General features: G+C 35.6%; 1 protein-coding gene across 1 annotated transcript in view; it reads left to right on the top strand.

Moving 5' to 3' along the window:
* The window catches only part of LOC149815086 (FAD/NAD(P)-binding oxidoreductase), a 98196-nt gene that overhangs the window by 17368 nt on the left and 58392 nt on the right, over positions 1–22436 (top strand). The window contains exons 2-3 of the mRNA XM_089988937.1: positions 779–821; positions 15683–15758. Of these exons, the coding sequence (XP_089845063.1) occupies positions 779–821; positions 15683–15758 (119 nt within the window). The remainder of the gene's footprint in view (positions 1–778; positions 822–15682; positions 15759–22436) is intronic.

The raw sequence follows: 22436 nt of genomic DNA on the forward strand, positions 1-22436 counted from the left end.
ATAGTCGCACAAAACATATAGAGATTGATCAACACTTCATTTGACAAAAGATAGAAGATAGAGAAGTTGATCCTGCTTATGTTCTTACAGCTGATCAAGTAGCAGATTTGTTCACTAAGGGTCTTACCAATATGCGCTTTTGGTTCTTGAAGAACAAGTTGTCCATGGTGCAAAACCATGCACAACGTGAGGGATGGTATTGAGAATGAAGTGTACGGGTCTGGTTCTAGACCCAAAATGTTTTCTTTGTATTATATTTACATGGTTGATGCTATCGGGTCTGGGTTGACAGACCCGATCCAACTTGTATCATATATAACACAGAATATAGGGCACAATCTCTTATTGAGAATCGTGCCAGTCATTGCCGCCTCTCCCTCTTGCAAATCTCTTCTTCCTCTGCAGTAGATTAAGATCTGGTCGAAGGTGCATGATTTCTCACAATATGCTTGTAGAACTTCACATCCCTACTAGTGAACTCAGATTTTGATCCAATATTATAAACTCGACATCCCCTTCAGCCAAATAGATAACCAACATAAGACATTACCAAGGATCTTGTCTAAGATCCCATGCTTTCCAAAAACAAGAATATATTTTATCACTTTTAGAGTGTAGCCATGTCAAAATTTTCTTTTTTTTTGGGGGTGGGGGTGGGGGTGATTATTGCTGTACTCCATCTTTAATTTGGTTCACATCAATTAAATGTCTACCATTATACTTATTGCTTTTTTCTCCATCTGATCATGTGTTCAATTAAAGCGATTAATTTTTGCAGGTTTTGCTAGATCAACTACCAGATGAAACGGCACTAAATGTGGGTAAGGTTTTCCAGTTTTCTTTCATCTCATGTCTGTAAAGTACCTTGAAATAAAAGGAAAAGATAGAAGCCAAAAATGATCATAGCAGATGATCACTACAAACATAGACTATCTCGTTGCACAATAATTTTAATCCTGTGAGATACTGGAGTCTTCTTAAATGGTTCCTGGGCACACGTTACACATGATTTTCTTAAGCTTATTTGTGCATGCACATGCACAAATATACATATACAGGTGTATATATTGTATTATGTTAACATATTCATGATACAAGAGAGTTGAATAGAGTATGCAGATATACATATTGTATGCCCTAAGGGACCCAGATTAAAGGTGAAATTCTGTTTCTTTATTATCAAAATTGATTGCTGTGTTTCAGATAAACTTATGACAATCAATTCTGCAACAATAATTGAACAATAGTTTATATATTTAGCTTGGTGTAAAGTTTATTATATGCTTCAATCGGCCTTTGCTTATAAGGCTTTCTTTACTTCTTCTTTGCCTATCATAGATCTGTCTAAATCTGTCATGCTTGTATTTGCCATTTGTTAATGTAATGACCCTAGCTGACTCTCGAAAAATAGTGAGTTTTTTTTAAACAATTGCGAAAACTTACCCAAGGATTCGGGGCATCACAGATTTAATATACCAAACTACAAACCATACCGTGTATTGAATCAATTGAAGCAATAAATCAAACTTTATTAATTTATCAAGAAGTCGAATTTTCAAGACATAAAAATCGTCTATATCAATTTGAGCCAGAACCCAGAATACCAGTCACAACTCTCGTAGCCTCCAGCTAACCGGTCTGAGAGCATCTGTGCCTATAAAACAATTTTAAGAAAACGGGTAACCAAAGTTCGTGTACGAATTTCTCTAAAAATCTAAACAATAAAGGAAATAATATAAACAAATTCATGTATAAATTCTAGAGGAATATCACAGGCAATAACTTACCACAACTACTTTACTATTCAAACATTGCACCACATATCATGCAGAAACAAATACCATGCAAAGCCAAATATGCATAAATGCATGAACTACTGCTGAATAGTAAAATATACATGATTCAATGCATATGCATGAATAACTTATTAAGTTATTTATCAGAATTACTTTTGCATGCATGTCCCTATTAAATGCACAAAAATTTAATTTTCACTTTTTCTTAAACCTACAGATACTCAAAATGGGTAAAAATTCTTGAAGTTTAAGTTAGGTTCCTAGTTGTAGCTTAACACAATTTGTATTTTATTACTGGGTTCCACACTTTGTTCTTCGATCGATATTATGAATCAACACTAACAATTAGAATATTAGAAATCAATATCTAATACTGGGACATCAGAAAAATCAACATTATTGGGTTCAACAACACCATCCTCAGGCAAAGTGGTTGAATCTCCCTAAAACCGTGGCCGGGAGGTGAACCACGATATTGGGTTCAAGGGCACAATTGCATACCAAACTTTAGTATTCTCACGGTCTCTCATGAACGCTATCCAAGATTTTTACACTATAGAAGAGACATCAAGGAAGAGATTAATTACACTCTTTGATCTCTTTTACCATTTCAAATTAATTTCAAGTTCTTTACACAAGAACTGTTTTGCAAATCAACATGCAAAAACAATTTCGGGCCCTGACCCTCATAATTTTAATAGTGTAATTAAATTTGGAGAGCCAATAATTTTAAGAAATAAATTTTGTAATGCACAAATAAAATCGACAACATTTGGAGCAACACATGCTCCTAGCCTACATGGCCCACAATGGTTCATATTTGACCACCAACACTTCTCAAAAGTGATTTATGCAACTTGCAAAATTTCAGTGAACATGTAACACACACAGTTTCTAAAAATATTCATAATGCACATTCAAAATACAAAATATGAATGAACATTAAACTAAGCACATACGCATGCAAATACAATGCTTGCATAATGCACCATTCATGATTAATTCTATGCGAATAATCAACCAAACATGTATACGACAAAACTAAATTTACATGCTCGTGTGAGTTTTGGACAACAATTTTTTTAAAAGAGATTTTAAGTAAAAACAAGTGTGAAAGCCCGACACCAAAATATATAAAAACCTGCTCGCACGAGTGGTGGAGTCCGGGTCGATCACAGGGAACAAAAAATAGTTTGTATTCAAGCACACAATTAACTACTCTTTATTGCCAAAAATAAAAATCAATTAATTGAGTAATCAGGGAGAGAGTGCAGTCCTCTGCGAAGGACTTTAAACAATAAAATAACGGCCTTATTACAAACCCAAATTAATTGAATAAAATAAAATAAACCCTAATCTAAAAATAAAGAAAAGATCTTCAGTGCTTCGAGTCCTTGAGACCCTTTGTTAGCTAATGTATGTTTTCTTGAACTTTTGCTTTATAAGAGGGGCTCTCTGAAGGGCTTGAAGGGCATTTTCGAGAGTACGAAAACAGGCCTCTCGCACGTCCGATTGCTTCCCTACAAAAAACAAAAAACAAAACACAGCAGAAACAAATAGAACTAAAGCAATTCTAAACTTAAAATTCATCAAAAAGAATCAAACTGCATTACAGGACGAAATAGCATAACAACCTAACAAACCTTTAACAAATTATGAAACTAACAACTAAGAAACTAATTTTCAAAATAACTAACCTAAACTATTCACTATTCAAATGAAATAACAAAAGCAAAACCGGTTATCTATTCATTTAACTAAATATGCATGATGAATCAACAAAAGGAAGAGAAATCAATCTAAAGTAAGTAACGTAACTTGAATCTGGTCTAAACTAACTACAATTAATTAAGAACTATTCTAAGCTACAACAAAACTATTAATCTTAATTAATTAATTAATCTATGAATGACTCAACAAAAAGAATAAACAAAGACATTGGCTATGGTTGTTTTCACTACACAAACAAAAATCGGACTCACTGTTGAATCAATGCACTAACTAAACCTAAACATTAGAACTGAAAATAAAAGCGGAATATGAGTTATTGAATCTAACTACAACAATAATTAAGCCAACATTAAGAAAAAAATGATAATAAAAAAAAAATCAACTAGGCTGAATTGATTTGACTTAATTGCTTTAACTAAACAAGTCTCATGACATTGAATTACTAACAACACTACTGATTAATCATAACCTAAAGATTCAACTATTTTGATTAAACAAAATAACTAACATAAAAAAACGTTAAACAATGTACCAAATGATCCTAATTGATTTAAACTATTCAAAGCAAACAAATGAAATATAAAATGTTGAATCTAAATCACTACCTAACACTAAATGCTAAACCTCAAATTCTAGCTACAACACTACATAATACTTATGGTCTTCAAACAACGTTTATCAAAATACGTTAAAAAAAAACAATTGTTATGAAGATACTACGACTACCAAACAAATAACGGCTTGGATTAATCTAACCTATTGACGTTGTCTACAGAGCAACGTTACCAACTTAAGAACGACTTGTCTAAGCTATGCAGAACTGTTATAAACTAATCTATGCACGGTATATATAGTGCTCTACGTCAAACACTAAATCTATTCAATGTCAAATGAACATTCAATAAATTATGAATTAACTAATAAAGTAAAACAACTAATTAATTTAACCGATTAATTTGCTAAAAAAAATCAAAGCTAACTACAACTTTTTTCTTTTTCTCTTTGCAATGACTGAAAACAAATACTCTAGACTAAATCCAATAAAAATCAGATTATGCTACATGCCATGAATCTGCGAAAAATCAAACATGATAGATGCTATGATATAATTCTAAAAATTACGGAGATGGGGGAGAAGACACAAACTAGACGATCTGTATCCGATGGAGGGGTTGAAAAGAAGACTGTTTTTTCCGTTGAGCAGTGTGCGCCTCCGTCAAGTAAGGCAAGAAGGACCGGTGACAGAGATACTTTAGAAGCAAGACGAATCCGAGGAGGAACAGAAAAGAACGGGAGAGAACCAGTTGGGAACGAAGAGGAGAAGGAAGAGAAGAGAAGAAGGAGAAGAGGTCTGCATTTTTTCAAGAGGAAAAACAGTCTCCATGGCTGGAAAAATTCTATTTATAAAAAAATATTAGGTCAAAAACATGTTTTCTATGGAAGTTCGAAATATTTTCAAAAATTCCAAAACAGGTCTTCCTCAAAAACATGTTTTCCAAAAGGGTTTTTTCTAAACTAATTAAAATTAGTAACTACTCTCCTAATCTAATTAAACTACAAATTAAAAACTCCTAAATTAGATAAAACACTGAAAAACGCAGGGTAAGCTTTGAAATTGGTGATTTTCTGATAATTTCCATTTCAATGCGGTTTCTCGAAACTAACGATAAAAATGAGTTTTTGATGCGATTTTATCATGGATCATGCATAAATAAAGATGAATAAAATGTGAATATTATGCATGATCACATGCAGATATTTTAAATGCATAAATAATGGACAAAAATCTGAACAAAAAGAATATATTCAGATACATTGGTATGTAACTCGGCAAGTTTGAATCAAAATATATTCAGATGCATGGTTATATAGCTCGGCAAAATCTGAATCAAACAAAATATGTTCAGATGCAGGTATATGTACATAACTCGACAAATCTGAATAAAAAATATTTAGATGCGTGAGCCAAACTCGTTAAGTCTGAAACAGTAAAAATATATCCAGATGCATGCATGTTAAACTTGTTAAGTCTAAAACAGTAAAAACATATTAAGATGCAGACATGGTAAACTTGATATATTTGAAAACAACAAATACATGTTCAGATGCATGAACAATAGACAAATGTGAATTAGATATGTATATTTAGATGCATGAACAGAGAAATAAACATATCTAAAAATATATACATGAATAAATATTCATATTGCATAACATGAAACCCGACAACCTAAAAAAAAAATATATATATATATATATATATATATTGAGACTTTGTGTGAGCATGAAAACTCAACAAAAATCAATTTGCATATATATGTATATATTCGTTATGTAGAAACAGAGAAAAATCGACATATATGAAATCAAAATCCTGCATATTTTAAGATTTGATACACAAGGGAAATCAACAATTCAATAAAATATATATATATATATATATATATATAATTGGCATTGTATATATATATATATTTGAGATCAGATTTCCCTTTTCCCTTCTAAACCTATGCCCCAATCGATTTATACATATTCCTTTCGGTGAAAAATTAGAGAGAAACCTGTACCTTGATTTGTAGCATGAAAAAGATAGAAAATCGATGGATGCTTCGAAAAAATATTTTTCTTCTTCTTCTCCTTCTTTTCTTTTTTTTTTCTTCTCTCCACATGATTTTTTTTGCTCTCTTGTTTCTCTCTCTCTCTACCTCTCTATCACACACTCTCTCTCTAGAATACGAATTCTAGTGAGGGGCTACTAAAATCCTCTTTTTATATTAGTGGTTTAATGGTTTCTAGATAGGGGTGACGTCCCCTCTAGAAACCCCCTAACAAAGTAGAGTTCTACTTAATGTAGAACTCTACTTCTTATCTTCTAGATATTATTTAAGATTTAGTTAATTTTTTATTAATTTTAATATAATATATTCTAAAAGAATATTCCAGGTGGGTGACGCCCCCTTCTCGAAAACTCTATGGGGTAAAGTTCTACCCCAGGTAGAACTATGCTTCATCCTTATTTTATTTAAAACTTTAATTTCAAAGTGGTTTTAAAATTGCTATAGATGGATTTTAGATCCATATTCAAATCCAAATGGATCCAACCTGGACCAGATTCTAGTCAATATGAATCCTGCACTGGTTCTAGATCCATATTAACTTGGATTAAACGGAGCGAATCCAGTCCGATCCAATCTAAAAAAATATAAAAAATAGAGGCCGGTTATTTTTTGAAAAATGCAGTTTTTGGGCCAACCGTAATTCAATTTCGGAAAAACAGGTCGCCAACACGATCTACATTTCGAGGTAGATCTAACGGTAGTCATACTTGAATTTTGCCTGAATTTAACCTAATTTTTGCTCGAATTTCGCTCAAATTTAAAGGTTAAAAACAAAAAATTTCACAACTTATATTAACTCAATTAGGTCATGTCAGTGGGCTCTGGGCCACGCCCAGACTATGCTGATGTCACCTTTATACTAATTATTTTTTCATGATTTTATCAATTTAATAAATATATAATTTTAAAATTTTATTTTTCGAATTTAAAAATCATAGAAAAATACACGATATTACAGTTAAAGTATATCTTTTTTATTCCTATTAATTTTTTTTTGTTTCTTCATTCTACTACTATGCTTTTCCTTTATACATACCCTTGCCTTTGGGCTCAGCAAGTGCATCTCTTGCTATTTGTTTCTTTTTTTTTGAGAAAACCTTTTGCTATTGTTTAATATGCCTGTTATTTGGCTCTAGAATGGATTTACATGGTATGATTCCACCATTGAAGTCACACACATACCCTTTTAGTTTTCTTTTTTATTTCCTTTCTTATTGTTTGACTTTCATATGCACATTTTAAGCTAAGGCCCTGTTTGGAATCTGGTAGCTTGGATGAGCATTTATGCATTTGGTGTTCCCGTGGTAAAATCTTGATCAAACTACCTTGGTGGTCCCGTTTGGAATCTGGTAGCTGGGATGGGCGTTTATGCATTTGGGATGGGAAGTGAGGCCCTTTCTCCTTTGTATTTACACTAAAGAATGGACTTGGCAGCTGCCACTTCTTCAAATGCATAAACACACATGATTCCATCCTAGCTACCAGATTCCAAACAGAGCCTAATAGTCTTTCTTGTTTGGTAATACATTCTCTTGGCATACCTCATTATGAAAATCATTTATTTGTGTCATGTTAAATACACTTTCGAATGTTATAAGGTGTTTAACTTTGTTCTTGAAGTTTGCATTTACTAAAGCATGATCCATTGTAACTTGAAGTTGATTAATTTCTTCTATTATATGTATATATATATATATATATTCATATTTTAATCATATGCTCCTCGAAATCATTTTTCATATTTCCTCATTTCAGTGTTAAAATTCCTCTCTAAATCTTTCAGTTAATCTTGCTTGAGATGCATGAAACTAATAACATTAATACATCTTCTTATCTAAGATAATTTTAAGCCTGCTATCTATATCTGGTACAACTTCCACAGGAAACAAGGAGAGAGAGAGAGAGAGAGAGAGAGAGAGAGAGAGAGAGAGAGAGAGAGAGAGAGAGAGAGAGAGAGAGAGAGAGACGCAATGGCTGGGGCGGCACTCTGTTACTCGACCTCCAAGCCCTAATTCTTTATATATAAAACAGGTATACAATGATCCTTGTAATATCAGAGATATTACAAGGATGCCATTAATGAGTAATATTCAGCATGTGTTCATTTAACATACCATGCGTATGGATCTGGATCCAGATCCATACGCAAGTTATATTTTAACACCCTCCCTCAAGTTGTACGTGATTTTGGAGCATGTACAACTTGCTCTTCAATAGCCAAAATTGACGTTCTGTTAACCCCTTGGTAAACAGGTCTGCCACTTGATCTTCTGTTCGAACATGACGTAGTTCTATCTCCTTCATCTCGACTTTCTGCCGTATGAAATGTTGATCAATCTCAATGTGCTTCGTTCTGTTATGCTGGATAGGATTATATGCAATGTTTATTGCGCTTTGATTGTCACATAGAAGAAAAGATCGAATAATTGTCTCCCCAAGATCACTCAATAAGTGTCTAATCCATGTGGCTTCTGCCGTGCCTGCAGCCATCGATCTGTATTCAGCCTTTGTACTCGATCGTGCCACTGCCTTTTGTTTTCTGCTGCTCCAGGACACTAAATTGTGTCCAATATATACACAATATCCAGAGACAGATCGTCTGGATCCCCTGCCCAATCTGCGTCTGTATAAGTGATGAGTTCATGTCCTCTATGCAGATTATCGTTCTTGCGATAAACAAGTCCGTCTCCTATAGTTCCTTTTAAATAGCGTAGAATGCACTTCACAGCTTCCATATGACCCTCCGTTGGAGCATGCATAAACTGGGATACCTGATTGACAGCATAAACTATATCAGGTCTGGTAAAGGTCAAGTACTGTAACATCCCCATGAGACTTCTATACGTTGTAGGGTTGACACAAAGATGACCATCTTCAGAGCTCAGCCTTTGATGTAATACACTAGGAGTACTGACTGGTTTGCAATTCATCATCCCGGCTCTTTTCAGAAGGTCAAGAGTGTATTTTTGTTGCATGAGTGTCAATGTGTTTTGTTGTCTGTCAACTTCCACACCAAGAAAGTACCTCAACTCCCCTAAATCTTTCATCTTGAAAGTTTTCATTAAAAACTGCTTCACGTCTTGCACATGATTATCTGAACTCCCAGTGATCACAATGTCATCAACATATATAAGAAGAAGTATAACAATGTCTGCCTTTTGGTAAATAAAGAGTGAGTGATCCAGAGAGCATCTTCTAAAACCATAACTCTGAATTTGCATAGAGAAACTTTCAAACCAGGAACAGGACGCCTGTTTCAACCCATACAGAGATTTTCTTAGTTTGCACACCCAGACAGTAGGATCCTTCTCGACATAACCAGGAGGTTGCTCCATATACACTTCTTCCTTTAAAGTTCCATGCAAAAATGCATTTTTAACATCCATCTGGCTAAGGCTCCAACCTCGATCGACTGCTAGGGATATGATGACACGAATAGTACCCATTTTGACTACCGGACTAAAAGTTTCATCGTAGTCTTCAACATGTTGTTGTGTGAATCCTCGAGCAACAAGTCGTGCCTTATATCTGTCAATGCTTCCTTCAGGCTTATACTTTGTTTTATAAACCCATTTTGAGTCAACTACATTCTTTCCTTCTGGCCGAGGGACTATTTCCCAACTCTGGCATTCATGAAGAGCTTCCATTTCTTCATTCATAGCTTCAGTCCAATGACGGGATTGAAGAACTTGATTAAAACAAGTGGGTTCATTCTGTTTTGTGAGCTGAGACATAAACAACTGGAAATCAAGGGAGAAGGTCTCATAACTCACCCATCGTTGAATAGGATGCTTAATGCGTGACGGCCTTTGAGCCAGATCATTGGCGATGCTTTCCACATTCCTCGGCTTTGTATTTTTGTCCCGTCTAGTGTATATCTGCCCAGAGAAGAGTTCTACTGGGGGTGGCTCAACTGGAGACTCAACTGGAGATAATTCAACATGCATCTGTGAGTCATTCAACTCCCTACTCAAGCCAAAGGAAGGACAATTTGTCTGACATGTTTCTCCTGTATTAGCAAAAAGATCTGCGCTCATCCATGGATCATATACTTCTAATTCTCAAGATGGCAACGTTGCAGAGTCATTGACCTGAAAGTTTCGTTCGTTAAAAACAACATTTCTGGAGGTCCTAATACGTTTTGTAGTAGGATCATAGCATCGATAACCTTTGTATTCATCTGCATACCCAACAAATCTGCACTGAACAGCCTTGTCCTGAAACTTATTTCGCAGAGATGAATCGACATGTACATAACATACACAACCAAAAACACGCAGCTCATCATAAGAGGGATGTTGCCCGAATAAAGTATAATAGGGAGATTTCCGATCCAAAAGTGCCATAGGAAGACGATTTATGATATGAACAGATGTGTGAAAAACTTCTGTCCAGAGACTAACGGGCACATTGCTATCATGTAACATGCTCATCGCGCTCTCGACAATATGCCTGTGTTTCCTCTCCGCAACCCCATTTTGTTGAGGAGTATGAGGGCAAGAAACCTGTCGACTTATTCCTTTATCCCGAAGAAAGGCAATAAACTCGTTCGATGAATACTCTCCTCCACCATCACATTGTAAATGCATAATATCACAAGCAAACTTTGTTTTGACCATCGAATGGAATTCCCGAAATATTTGAAAAACTTCATGCTTGTGTTTTAAGAAATATATCAAAGTATAACGGGAATAAGAATCAATAAATATAACATAGTAACGACTGCCAGAAAGAGAAGGAATAGGTGCGGGTCCCCAAACATCAGAACAAATAATCTCAAATGGCTTTGAAGCTCTTTTATTTATAATATGAAAAGGAAGAACATGACTTTTGCAGAGTTCGCATGAAAAACATTGATTATTATTATAAAAAATTGAACATAAACTAGACTCTGGAAGGAGACCATCAGATACAAGATTTTCAACGAAACCCCGACTACAATGTCCCAAACGACTATGCCAAATATCTGACTTATTACAATGAGATGAATTATAAACTTCCAATGAAGGGAAAAACAAAGACTCTGAAGGTGAAGACACTGAAGGATGCTTGGACGACTTCAACTGGAGAACTGGGACTGAAGACGAAGACACTGAAGGGATCTCCTTGAAGACGTACATGTTTCCTTGTCGCTCCCCCTTAGCGAACGTGTCCTTCGTTCGTAGATCCTTAATATAAACAGAAGAGGGAGTAAATTCGACGGAAGAATTCATATCGTCAACAAGTTTAGCTACAGAAACAATGTTCTTTTTAATATTAGGAGCAAGAAGGACATTGGACAAGTGAAGTGAGGACTTTGACATAGGAATATGTGCACTGCCAGTATGACTAATGGAGTGATAAGTTCCATTTCCCGTAACTATACTATTTCAAAATAAGGCAATAAGTGAGATAACTTACCCGCATTACCCGTAACATGTGTGGCGGCACCTGAATCAACATACCATTCGCCTTGTTCATTTTGCTTGATCGTCATCAGTGACAATGCTGATAACAAAAGTTGTTGCACATCTGTGGATGGCACTTTTGTGTCCACAGTGGTAGCTGATTTATTCTCAATTTTGTTTATTTTTCCTCTGTTCTGTAGATTAAACCAACAATCAGCTTTCACATGTACTCTTTTGTTACATAAGAAACAAGTGGGCACTCTCCTCTGATTTCCTGTATTAAAAACCCCTGAAATATTAGGTGTAGGCAAGATACCACGTTCTCCCTGCCCAAAACGTCCGTGGTCTCTGCCTCCTTGATGCCCGCCATTCCCTCGTTCAAAACCTACAGAAGTGTCCATGGCCAAAACTGAATGAGGGCGAGCTGATTCATTTCCTTCTGCCCTTTGCTTCATAATCATCTCATGCTGAAGAAGTTTCGCTTGGAGGTCGTCAAAAGTGGGCAAGTGAGGAAGGCATGATAAAGCTGTGGTAAACATGTCAAAATCAGGACCCAATCCATTTAGAAGTTGTTGAACTTTATCTTTATCTGCAATAGCACTTCCAACAACAGCCAATTGATCAGTAATACTCTTCAAGCGGCCTATGTATTCCATGACTGTCATGGAGCCTTTCTTCAAACTTTGAAATTCATTTTTTAAGTACATAACTCGGGCTTCTGATATCTGAGAGTATGTCTGAGACAACTTACTCCACAGATCCGCCGCAGTGCAATCATCTGAAAGAGTAACCAACACTTCTTGAGAGAGTGTTGACGTAATATAAGCAACCAAAGACTGATCCCGCTTCCTCCAAGCTGTATACTCTGGATTCTTAATGGAAATGGTAATTGTGTCACCCTTCTCATCCTTAGTTTCCTGCAAAATAAGCCGTGGTGGTATAGGAACTAAACCATTCAAATGTTCATCGAGATCCTGACTCCGTATAAAAGGAAGGATTTGCCTCTTCCAGGTCAAAAAATTAGAATGAGTAAGTTTTTCTGTAACGAGCTGACTCAAGAAATTGGCAGAGGGACCGGATGACGAAGACGAAGAGTAATCCATATCAGTGGAATAATGAATAAGCAAACAAGATGAATGAAAAGAAATAAACAGATTTGAGATCACTTAATTAATCAGTAAAACTGTAATTAATCAGTAAAACTGTAAAGAAAGGAAAGGAAACTTATGGAATCAAAAACTGGTTTGAAATAAAAAAGGGGAACAACAGTCGGTGATGTTTAGGAAAAAATGGAACAAGCACAGACGATAGAATGAACGAGAATAACAAAAATGAGCGAGAATAAAAAAAAAAGAGTAACAGAAAAGAAAGGATTGATGAGCACGCTGTTCACGCTGAAAGGAAAAAGAAAGGTACCAACTTTCAGAAGATCAAGGGTTTCAAAGGCTGCTGTTCACGCTGATCAGGGGTTTCAGAAGATGAGATTTCAGAAGATGAGACATCAAAGAGTGCTGTTCACGATCTGCTGTTCATGCAGTGCTGTTGTTCATGCAGTGTTGCTGTTCACGATCTGCTGTTCATGCAGTGTTGCTGTTCACGATCTGTTGTTCACGCTGTTCTTGATGAACACGCTGTTCACGCTGAAACCATGGAGGAGGATCGAGCACGCTGTTCACGCTGTTCACGCTGAAAGAAGGTTGCTGTTCACGATCTGCTGTTTCAGAACTTCTTCACGCACAGGATGGCTAAGGCTCTGATACCATATCAGATTTGATATCTGGTACAACTTTCACAGGAAACTGGGAGAGAGAGAGAGAGAGAGAGAGAGAGAGAGAGAGAGAGAGAGAGAGAGAGAGAGAAATACGCAATGGCTGGGGCGGCACTCTGTTACTCGACCTCCAAGCCCTAATCCTTTATATATAAAACAGGTATACAATGATCCTTGTAATATCAGAGATATTACAAGGATGCCATTAATGAGTAATATTCAGCATGTGTTCATTTAACATACCATGCGTATGGATCTGGATCCAGATCCATACGCAAGTTATATTTTAACACTATCACGTATTTTACAAATTGTTGTGATCTTTTCTTGCAAAAGCACACGGACAATGGAATTCTTCTTTCTTTCTTATATACTAAATTTTATATCTAACTCCAAGTTTCTTTACCTTTTTTTCCCTTTTTACTATTTTTTCAGACACATGATATTTATTTTCATTTTACTCAGTGTCTTTGTCTTTGATGTACCTATGGTCTGCAACCTTATTTTTATCTACCTATAGCTAATCTAGTTCAACTTGAAATGCATTTGACCACATCGGTCTATCATAAATTGAAATGTGGTCAATTAATTCTTTCTCATATTTCTTTGGATCTATGTCACACGGACTCGGCTAGGGAGGTGCCGCACCCGAGTCGACACGCCCCGACACGGGTGCGGACACGGACACGGCCTGGACTCGGTCAACGCCGAGTCGGACTCGGTCAACGAGTCCAGGCCGAGTCCGTCTTAATTTTGGACTCGGTCAACGTTGACCGAGTCCAAAAATGTCCATTTTTAGTACAAAAAATAAAAAAAAAGATCTTTTTATATATTTTTTAAAAATATATATATATAGCATGAGTCTTAAACATTAGGCCCAGAAAAAAAAATTATTCTTAAATATTATCATTTAATTCTCTCTCTCAATCTTAAAAGCTAATAAATTCTCATCCACGAGTACCAACACTTTTCATCCACCAAGTTCTCTCTCTTATAAAAGCTAATAAATTCTCATCCACGAGTAGCAACACTTTCTCATCCACCGAGATCTCTCTCTCTCTCTCTCTTTTTCAAATCTAGCTTTGAAAAATTAAAAGCTTTTAATGCTTTTAATTAATGTTATGAATTTTAGCAAAAGATATTTAATGCATTTACCAGAACATGCTTTTAGTTAATGCTTTTAATTAATACCTTGATGATGTTTTATTCCCATGGTAGCTAAGACTCGGCTGAGTCAATGATAAACTCAGCCTAGTTTGGTTCTAACCCAGTTATACTACTATTTTAACTCAGTTAGTTGAGGATCTGAGACAACTTGGAAGAGTCACGAGCCGAGTCCAAAATTTATATAGACATATGCACACACTGGATATATATATATATATATATTTTTAAATATATATATATATATATATATATATATATATATATAGCCGAGTCCCCGTGTCCAAAATTTTTAAAATTGCGCCGCACCCGTGTCGCACCCGCACCCGCACCCGCACCCGCACCCGCACCCGCACCCGCACCCGCACCCGCACCCGCACCCATGTGACATAGCTTTGGATCTATATCCTTTTCAAGATGGCCTAGTCCTTGTGGACCTATCCACGACATTTGATTGCATTTGATTTGTGGGGCAGATTCCATGCAGGGACTGATCGCTGTGTTTGAAACGTGGGGACACTGCAGGACTAATGCAGACCCATGGGTGCATTTTCTATTTAATGCCTGGGGATGCAAGAGACGAACCCCCAGGGTCTGACTCTTGAATTCTGGTCAAATGCCAGATGGTGCATCCGGGTGGCCTTTGTGTAGTGATTCAAATGCCCCCTTTGGGTCTGACTTGCTTGTACAAAGGGGACAAGGCCTGAGGTATCATGGACTAGTATTCCCAGCATAGGATTTTCATTGGACCTATCCTAAAACATTGCACTTGTACGCTGTCCAAGATCCTCATTGCACAGCTTGCTCCTACAAATCCACTTTGGCTGTGTATTAATATTCCTAGAATAGGACATTTTTGTACCTTAATTTTGTCATTTTTCTATTTCTGATGACTCGTTCTTACCCCTCACCTTCTAATGTATTTATGTATGTATTATTTTTAAATGCATTTTTCAGTTTCATTGCTTCGTTGGTAACATGTTGATAAATTTGTGAAATGATAAATTAATGAAGAAAGCAAAAACAACAGATGTTAAAAGCATGCCTAGTAAACTCAGAATTAATTGAATCATAAAGGTCATCATTTGAGGTTTTACATATCATGTTCTTTAGACTTGAAAAGTTCTTTCTAGAAATCTCTTAGAGTTTGTAGTCTCACCTTGTGACCTTATCTACAGTAACTTATGTGCATTCTTTCTTTTCTTTTTAAATTTTCAGCACTTAACCCTGAGAAGTGGGTCAAATTTGAGCTGCAGGAAAAAGTCAGTCTCAACCATAACGCTCACTTGTTCAGGTGAAGTCTTTTGAGGGTTAAGCTTCTTTTGTTGATTGTATCATTGGAGTTCTGTTTTACATTCTTAGCCTTGTATCTATAGTAATATATCATTCTCAGTGCCACGTTAAATAACAGTAATATTTTCAATCAATCATCCAACTTCAGTTGGCTTCTGTTATGTGGTTGTTTATCTTCATCTGATCTTGGTTGGGTGGTCAAGCTCAAAATTTATCATTTCCATTTTCTTTTGATGAGGTAAAGAGGTCAGGGCATGGGGAAGAAATGTGGTGGGACGAATTTTGTGACTTGACCTTTCCCATGGAAGGCTGTTGGAGTTGTGTTGCACTGGAAATTTCCTGAAAAATACACATCTATGGAAGTATTTGGTTTACATAAAACTACTGATATAAAGAAGGCAATTTTTTTTAAGGTAAACTTTGATTAAAAAAAAGTGAAAGCAGGGTCTAGATGTCACTGAAAAACAGGGACACATCAGAAATAAAAAGCATCAACAGCTAAAGGTGTGAATATTGTAATGAAATGAATCCAATCCGATAAACATGCAAGAACACACTTCAATCAAGTAGAATACTTGATTGAATAGTGGAACCACCCACACAAGGGTCAAATAATCTTTGTTATTCCATAGAAGCACACTCAAAAGTGTGTATAATACAAGGGCCACAAAGGCCTTTTTATAATACAAGTGAGAGCTAAAGGGGGCAGTTCAATATGACTGTTGTGCTGGGGTAGCTCCAACAGCTATATGGAGCTGTCACATCATTCTAGAAAGAATGATAAAAATACAAAAATAAAAAGTAAAAAAGTAAAAGAATAAAAAATGTCAGCTCCTAATGGGCTGATGCCTATTACAAGAAAGGACCGAAATACCCTTGATGGGTATTTCAGTTTACACAATATATATATATATATATATATACAAATCTTAACACCCCCCCCCCCCTCAAACTCACGGTGGAACAACATAGAGTTTGCCAAGTAGGAAATGAAATCTAGGTGACGGGAGCGCTTTGGTGAAGAAGTCTTCTAGTTGATACTTCGATGGAACATGAGGCAATGTGATGGTGTTCCTCAGGAATTCTTTATGAACATAGTGGCAATCCATTTTAATATGTTTTGTCCTCTCATGGAATATATGATTGCTTGCAATGTATACAACGCTCTTGTTGTCACAATATAATCTGGAGGGTTTAGCGATGTGAATTCCCAAATCTTCCAGTAGTTGCCGCAACCATGCTAATTCAAATGTCGTCGTTGCCATGGCACAATACTCAGCTTCAGTGGAAGAGGGAGACACCTTTTGCTGCTTCTTGCATCGCTATAAAATTAGAGAATCACCTACAAAAACACATAAACCAATGGTTGAGCGTTGATCGTTCACATCCCCTCCCCAGTCAGAGTCAGAATATGCAATGACTTCTAGGGAGGAAGAGGATGACAAAAATAATCCATGATTGATGAAAATTTTAATATATCTAATAATTCTCATTACAACCCTCATATGTACTGTAATGAGAGCATGCTGAAATTGACTAACAAAGTGAATAGCATGAGAAATATCAGGACGAGTAATAGAAAGATAAAACAAAGCTCTAATCATTTGTCTGTATGGAGTTGGATCTTGTAGAGGTTCTCCATCATCTTTTTTCATTTTTGCATTTATGACTTCGGGAGTGTCAATCCATTTTTCATCTGAGAGTCTTGATTGTTCAATGATCTCTGTTGTATACTTAGTCTGTTACAAAAAATAACCACGAGGTGAGTAGGCTACTTCTATTTCAAGAAAATATCGTAAAAAGCCAAGATCTGTCATATCAAAGTTGACTTTAAACACATCTTTAATATAATTAACTTTCTGCTTGTCACCTCCTGTAATTATCATATCATGTACGTAAAGCAGTAATATCACCATCCTTGCATTGGAAGACTTAACAAATAACACAGTGTCAGTAAAACAAGATTTAAAATGAAGTTGTGTCATCACATTTCTGAACCTATCATACCAAGCTTTAGGAGCTTGTTTTAAGCCGTACAAGGCTTTTCGTAACCGAAGAGTTTTTTTATATGCTATATCATTCAAAAAAGCATTCTTTACGTCCATTTGAAATATAGGCTATTTTTTAATCGATGCTATAACAATGAGAGTTTTAAGTTTTTAACAATGGTCATTCGAGCAACTGAAGCAAACGTCTCATCGTAGTCTATTATATATTTTTGTATATATCTCTTAGCTAGTAACCTAGCTTTGTATCGTTCTAATGTTCCATCATATTTGGTTTTTATCTTTTAGACTCATCTACATCCTATAGTTTTCCTTCCTTTAGGTAATGTTTGGATTTCTTAAGTTTTTGCTTTTTTCAAGGCTTTTAATTCATCATTCATAGCCTTAATCCATTCTTGATGATGTTTAGCCTCATGGTAAGATGTTGGTTCTGAATATGAGTGTATGACCATTAAGCATGATCTATACCTTGGTTCAAAGGAATCATAGGATATCTACTAGGAGCTTTTGAAATTCTTATGGATTTTCTAAGACTATAAGAATCTACTTCTTGATTTTGGGACTATCTTTCTAAAGCACATGGTGGATGATCCTCGGTACGTCGAGCATAGGTTTGTATGTTATTGTGAGATAGGTCTATATTATTAAGACCTTCATTCACATTCTCATTTGCATCATGAGTGTCTTCATTTTCACTCTCATGCACATCATGAATGCTTTCACCCCTTTTATGTTCATTGACATGGTAAAAACGAAACGAATAATCACAACTCTCTTGGTCCTTTTCTTTGCTAAAACAAAATTCATTTTCAAGAAAAGTGACATTTCGAGAAACATATAATTTGTTTCTTTTAATATCATAACATCTATATCCCTTTTGGTTTTCAACATATCCTAAGAAAACACAAGGGATTGCTTTTGGAGAAAGTTTGTCATTCTTATTGGTAAGAATAAAATATTTACATCAAAAAATTCTTAACCTTTTATAATCGAAAGATGTTTTAAATAATTTTTCAATAGAAGAGATATTTTCAATGTTTTTTGAAGGCATTCTATTTATCAAATAGACTGCCGTAAGGGCGGCTTCGGCCCAAAAAACTTTTAGAACATTCTTAGACACAAGAAGTGTTCTAGTGGTTTCAATAATGTGTCTATGCTTCCTCTCGGCTAGTCCATTTTGTTGAATAGTGTATGGACACGATTTTTTATGAACAATCCCATGTAGACCAAGATAATTTTCGAAATCTTTTGATACAAATTCTCCCCTGGAATCAGTTCTAAAGATTTAAATATTGGTTTTAAATTGATTCTTTATATAGCAATGAAATTTTTTAAAACAATCAAATACTTGTTAAGATATAGTTAATATATATATATATATATAGCTATGTAAACCAAAATACCCATTAGGAGTATTTCGGTCTTTTCACCAAATAGGCGTCCGCCCCTAATGGGCTGACATTTTATTTTTTGTCTTTTGTACTTCTATTTTTTTGTCTTTTGTATTTTTTGTTGTTTTTTTACTTTTCTTTTTTTTATGCAAAAGGGGCAGCTCACATGACTGTTGGAGCTGCCCCAACAGTCACATGTTCAACCCCTTGTTCCTTCATTGTATTATAAATAGCCCCAATGGGCCATGTATATTTTACAACTCTTTTGAGTGCCTTTTATGCAATAATAATTTGTTAAGACCCTTGTGTGGGTGGTTTCGTTGATTCAATCAAGTATTCTACTTGATTGAAAGTGTGTTCTTGCATGTGTATCAGATTCAATCCACTTCATTTCATGGTATCAGAGCTTTGGTGATCCAAAGGCATTTTTTTAAAAGAAAGATCATGATGATATCAAGAGGAGGATCGTGGGCTTAGCGGATACAACGAATCAAGGATTGTTGCATCGAAAAGCGTGCCATTTCTCAAAAAAGTCTTGTATCTCTATCTTTCTCCCTTCCACTCACCATCTCTACCCTTTCTCTTCGCATTGTAAAGAAATGGAGAATGAGAGAGAAGTTATAATCTCCATTCCCGTATGCCTAAACGATACAAACTATGTGATGTGGACATCTATAGTAAAACACAAGATATAGGAAAAGGGGTTATGGGGTTTGATGGATGGTACCGAAAAGGAGACCAAGCTTATTCTTATGAAAATTGAGAAGTAGGTTGCTCTTCAAGGTGAGGAAATGGGTAAAATCGTTTCCGATTATGAGAAAAAATGGAAAGAATGGAGGATGGGCCATTCTAAAATAATTGGATAGCTCATCAATAGTGTAGATATTCATAAATGTTCTAGCTTAACAAAATTTGATTTTGCTAGCGATGCTTGAAAATATCGTAAGGACATGTATAGTCTTAAAGATATTGCCCACATATGCAATGTCCAAAATAAAGTAAGAACCATGACTCAAGGACAGATGAATATTAGAGAATATTACAATGCTCTCTCTCCTATGGGATGAATTGGCTCTTCTTGAGCCAAAATGATATTGTCCTCAAGATGTAGAACTACGTGAAAACCAAATTAAATCAGAGCATTTCTACCAATTTGTGAATGGGCTTAGGCCCGAATTTGAGAGAACAAAATCGGCTCTCCTTCATAGAGGAGGTGTGCCATCCATAGTCGAAACTCTTCAAGAATTGACTATGGAAGAGAATAGATTAAAGAATCCATCTGCTTCAAAAGATGAAGAAACCGTTCTTGCTATGTCCAAGCCCGGTAATCACACTAGGAGTTACAAGCCTCCTCACTTTGTGAAGAATGAGAATGGAAGAAATCCCAACTATGAAAGAAGCGATAAAAGAGGAGATCATGAGTACAAAAAGGTGGCAAAATCATATGCTATCATTGCTATGAATCGGGACATATCAAGCCTTTTTGTCTCAAAAGAAAGAAAGAATCACCGTGATGATAAGATAGTTGATTCGGTGAAAAAAAATGATGTAGACGACTCCAAATGCATTGGCTCACTGTCTTTAGCTCAATTAATGGAGGCGCTACAACCAATGTTCAAAGGTCAAGCTTCTTCCTTCTCGGCGGCAGTCGTATCCATAAGTGGTGACCCTGGTAAGTCTTTTTGGATCTTAGATTCCGGTGCCTCGTTTCATATGACTCCAAATGAGTCAATATGATCCGAATGCTATTCTAACCCAAATAATTCTTATGTTTCAACCACAGATGGAACATCTTTAAAAATCAAAAGTTTTGGAACTTTTCAAAAACAACCAAACTTTCAGATACCATGTATTAGAGTTGTGCCAAAACTAAATTAAACCTTTTATCAGTTTCACAAATTATGGATTATGGTTGCAAAGTTTTATTTTCTTCTAATGATTGTTTAATACGGGATCTCCAGTCCGGAAAGCCGATTGGGCAAGGCCATAGAAGAGAAGATCTCTATGTAATGGACCGTCTTGAGTTATCAAAACAATCTTTTTGTAATTTTGTAGAAAAGAAATATATAGAAAATTAACACAAAAGACTAGGACATCCTAGTGTGACCAAATTACATTTGTTTCTATTTATTACTAGTTATAAAGAAAAGAATTTGGTTTGTAAAGATTGCATTCTTGGCAAAATGAAAGCTTTTGCCCTTTGAACAAAGACATTTTATACCAAAAAATCCTTTTGAGTTAATACATTCGGAGATGTGGGGGCCGACTCCTGTTATATCCAAAGGTGGGGTATCATACTATGTTGTGTTTGTAGATGACTATAGTGTTAAAATATGCTATATATATTTATATATATAGATTATGACACATACACGTATATACTTTACGTATATATGTCTATGTATCTATCTACATATATAAATATATGTATTCTCTTTGTAATACCCACTAGGGGTAAAATAGTCATTTTTCTATTTCACGCCATGTGTACATTCTTTTTCTTTTTTTCCTTTTTTCTTTTTCCTTTTACCTTGGAAAAGCCCCCCTTTAAGGGACGTTGGAGCCTCCAATGGTCACATTTGTGCCTATAAATAAAGGGGTTTTCTCCCATTGTATGTGTGCTTTTTTGAAGTCTCTCTTGAGTGAAATATATTTTTCCTCTTCTTTTGTATGTTTTTGCCACGTTTGTGGTTTGGTGTAATATTGCCCATTAGTGGCCACTTGTGTATGTGCATGCTTCCTTGTTTTCCCTTGGAGATATCACTTCCAGCACTTCATTACATGGTATCAGAGCATTGGTTGTGAAAGCTTCATCGGGTCCTCTCTTGTCAAGTAATATCTCTCCTTTATCTTACTTTCAAACTCTTTTTCTCTAAATGGCCAACAAGGATGCCAAAATCGACCTCTCATTTAAATTAGATGGGACCAATTATCGTATGTGGGCGGCCGCTATAGAAAATAACCTCAAAGGTAAAAAACTTTGGGGTTATGTGTGGAACCGTTCCGGAGCCACAATTGAAATTAACCAAGTTTGAAGGCAACGAGGAAAAAACATTGAATGGAGAAGAAAAAGAGAAAGTCATTCTTGACTTTTCTTCAAAATGGAAGATTGGGAAAGTAAGCATGCTAAAATTTTAGCATGGTTCGTGAATAATGTTGAATTAAAAATTTGTGTAAATCTAGCAAAGTTCAAGAAGGTCAATGAAGTTTGGTTCTTTATGAAAGGCATGTACACTCAAAGAGACCTTGCTAGACATTTCTTCCTACAAGAAAAAGTTAGAG

Source organism: Nuphar pumila, chromosome 15 (genome assembly GCF_984573655.1).
Source record: "Nuphar pumila chromosome 15, dmNupPumi1.hap1.1, whole genome shotgun sequence".
Lineage (NCBI taxonomy): Eukaryota > Viridiplantae > Streptophyta > Magnoliopsida > Nymphaeales > Nymphaeaceae > Nuphar > Nuphar pumila.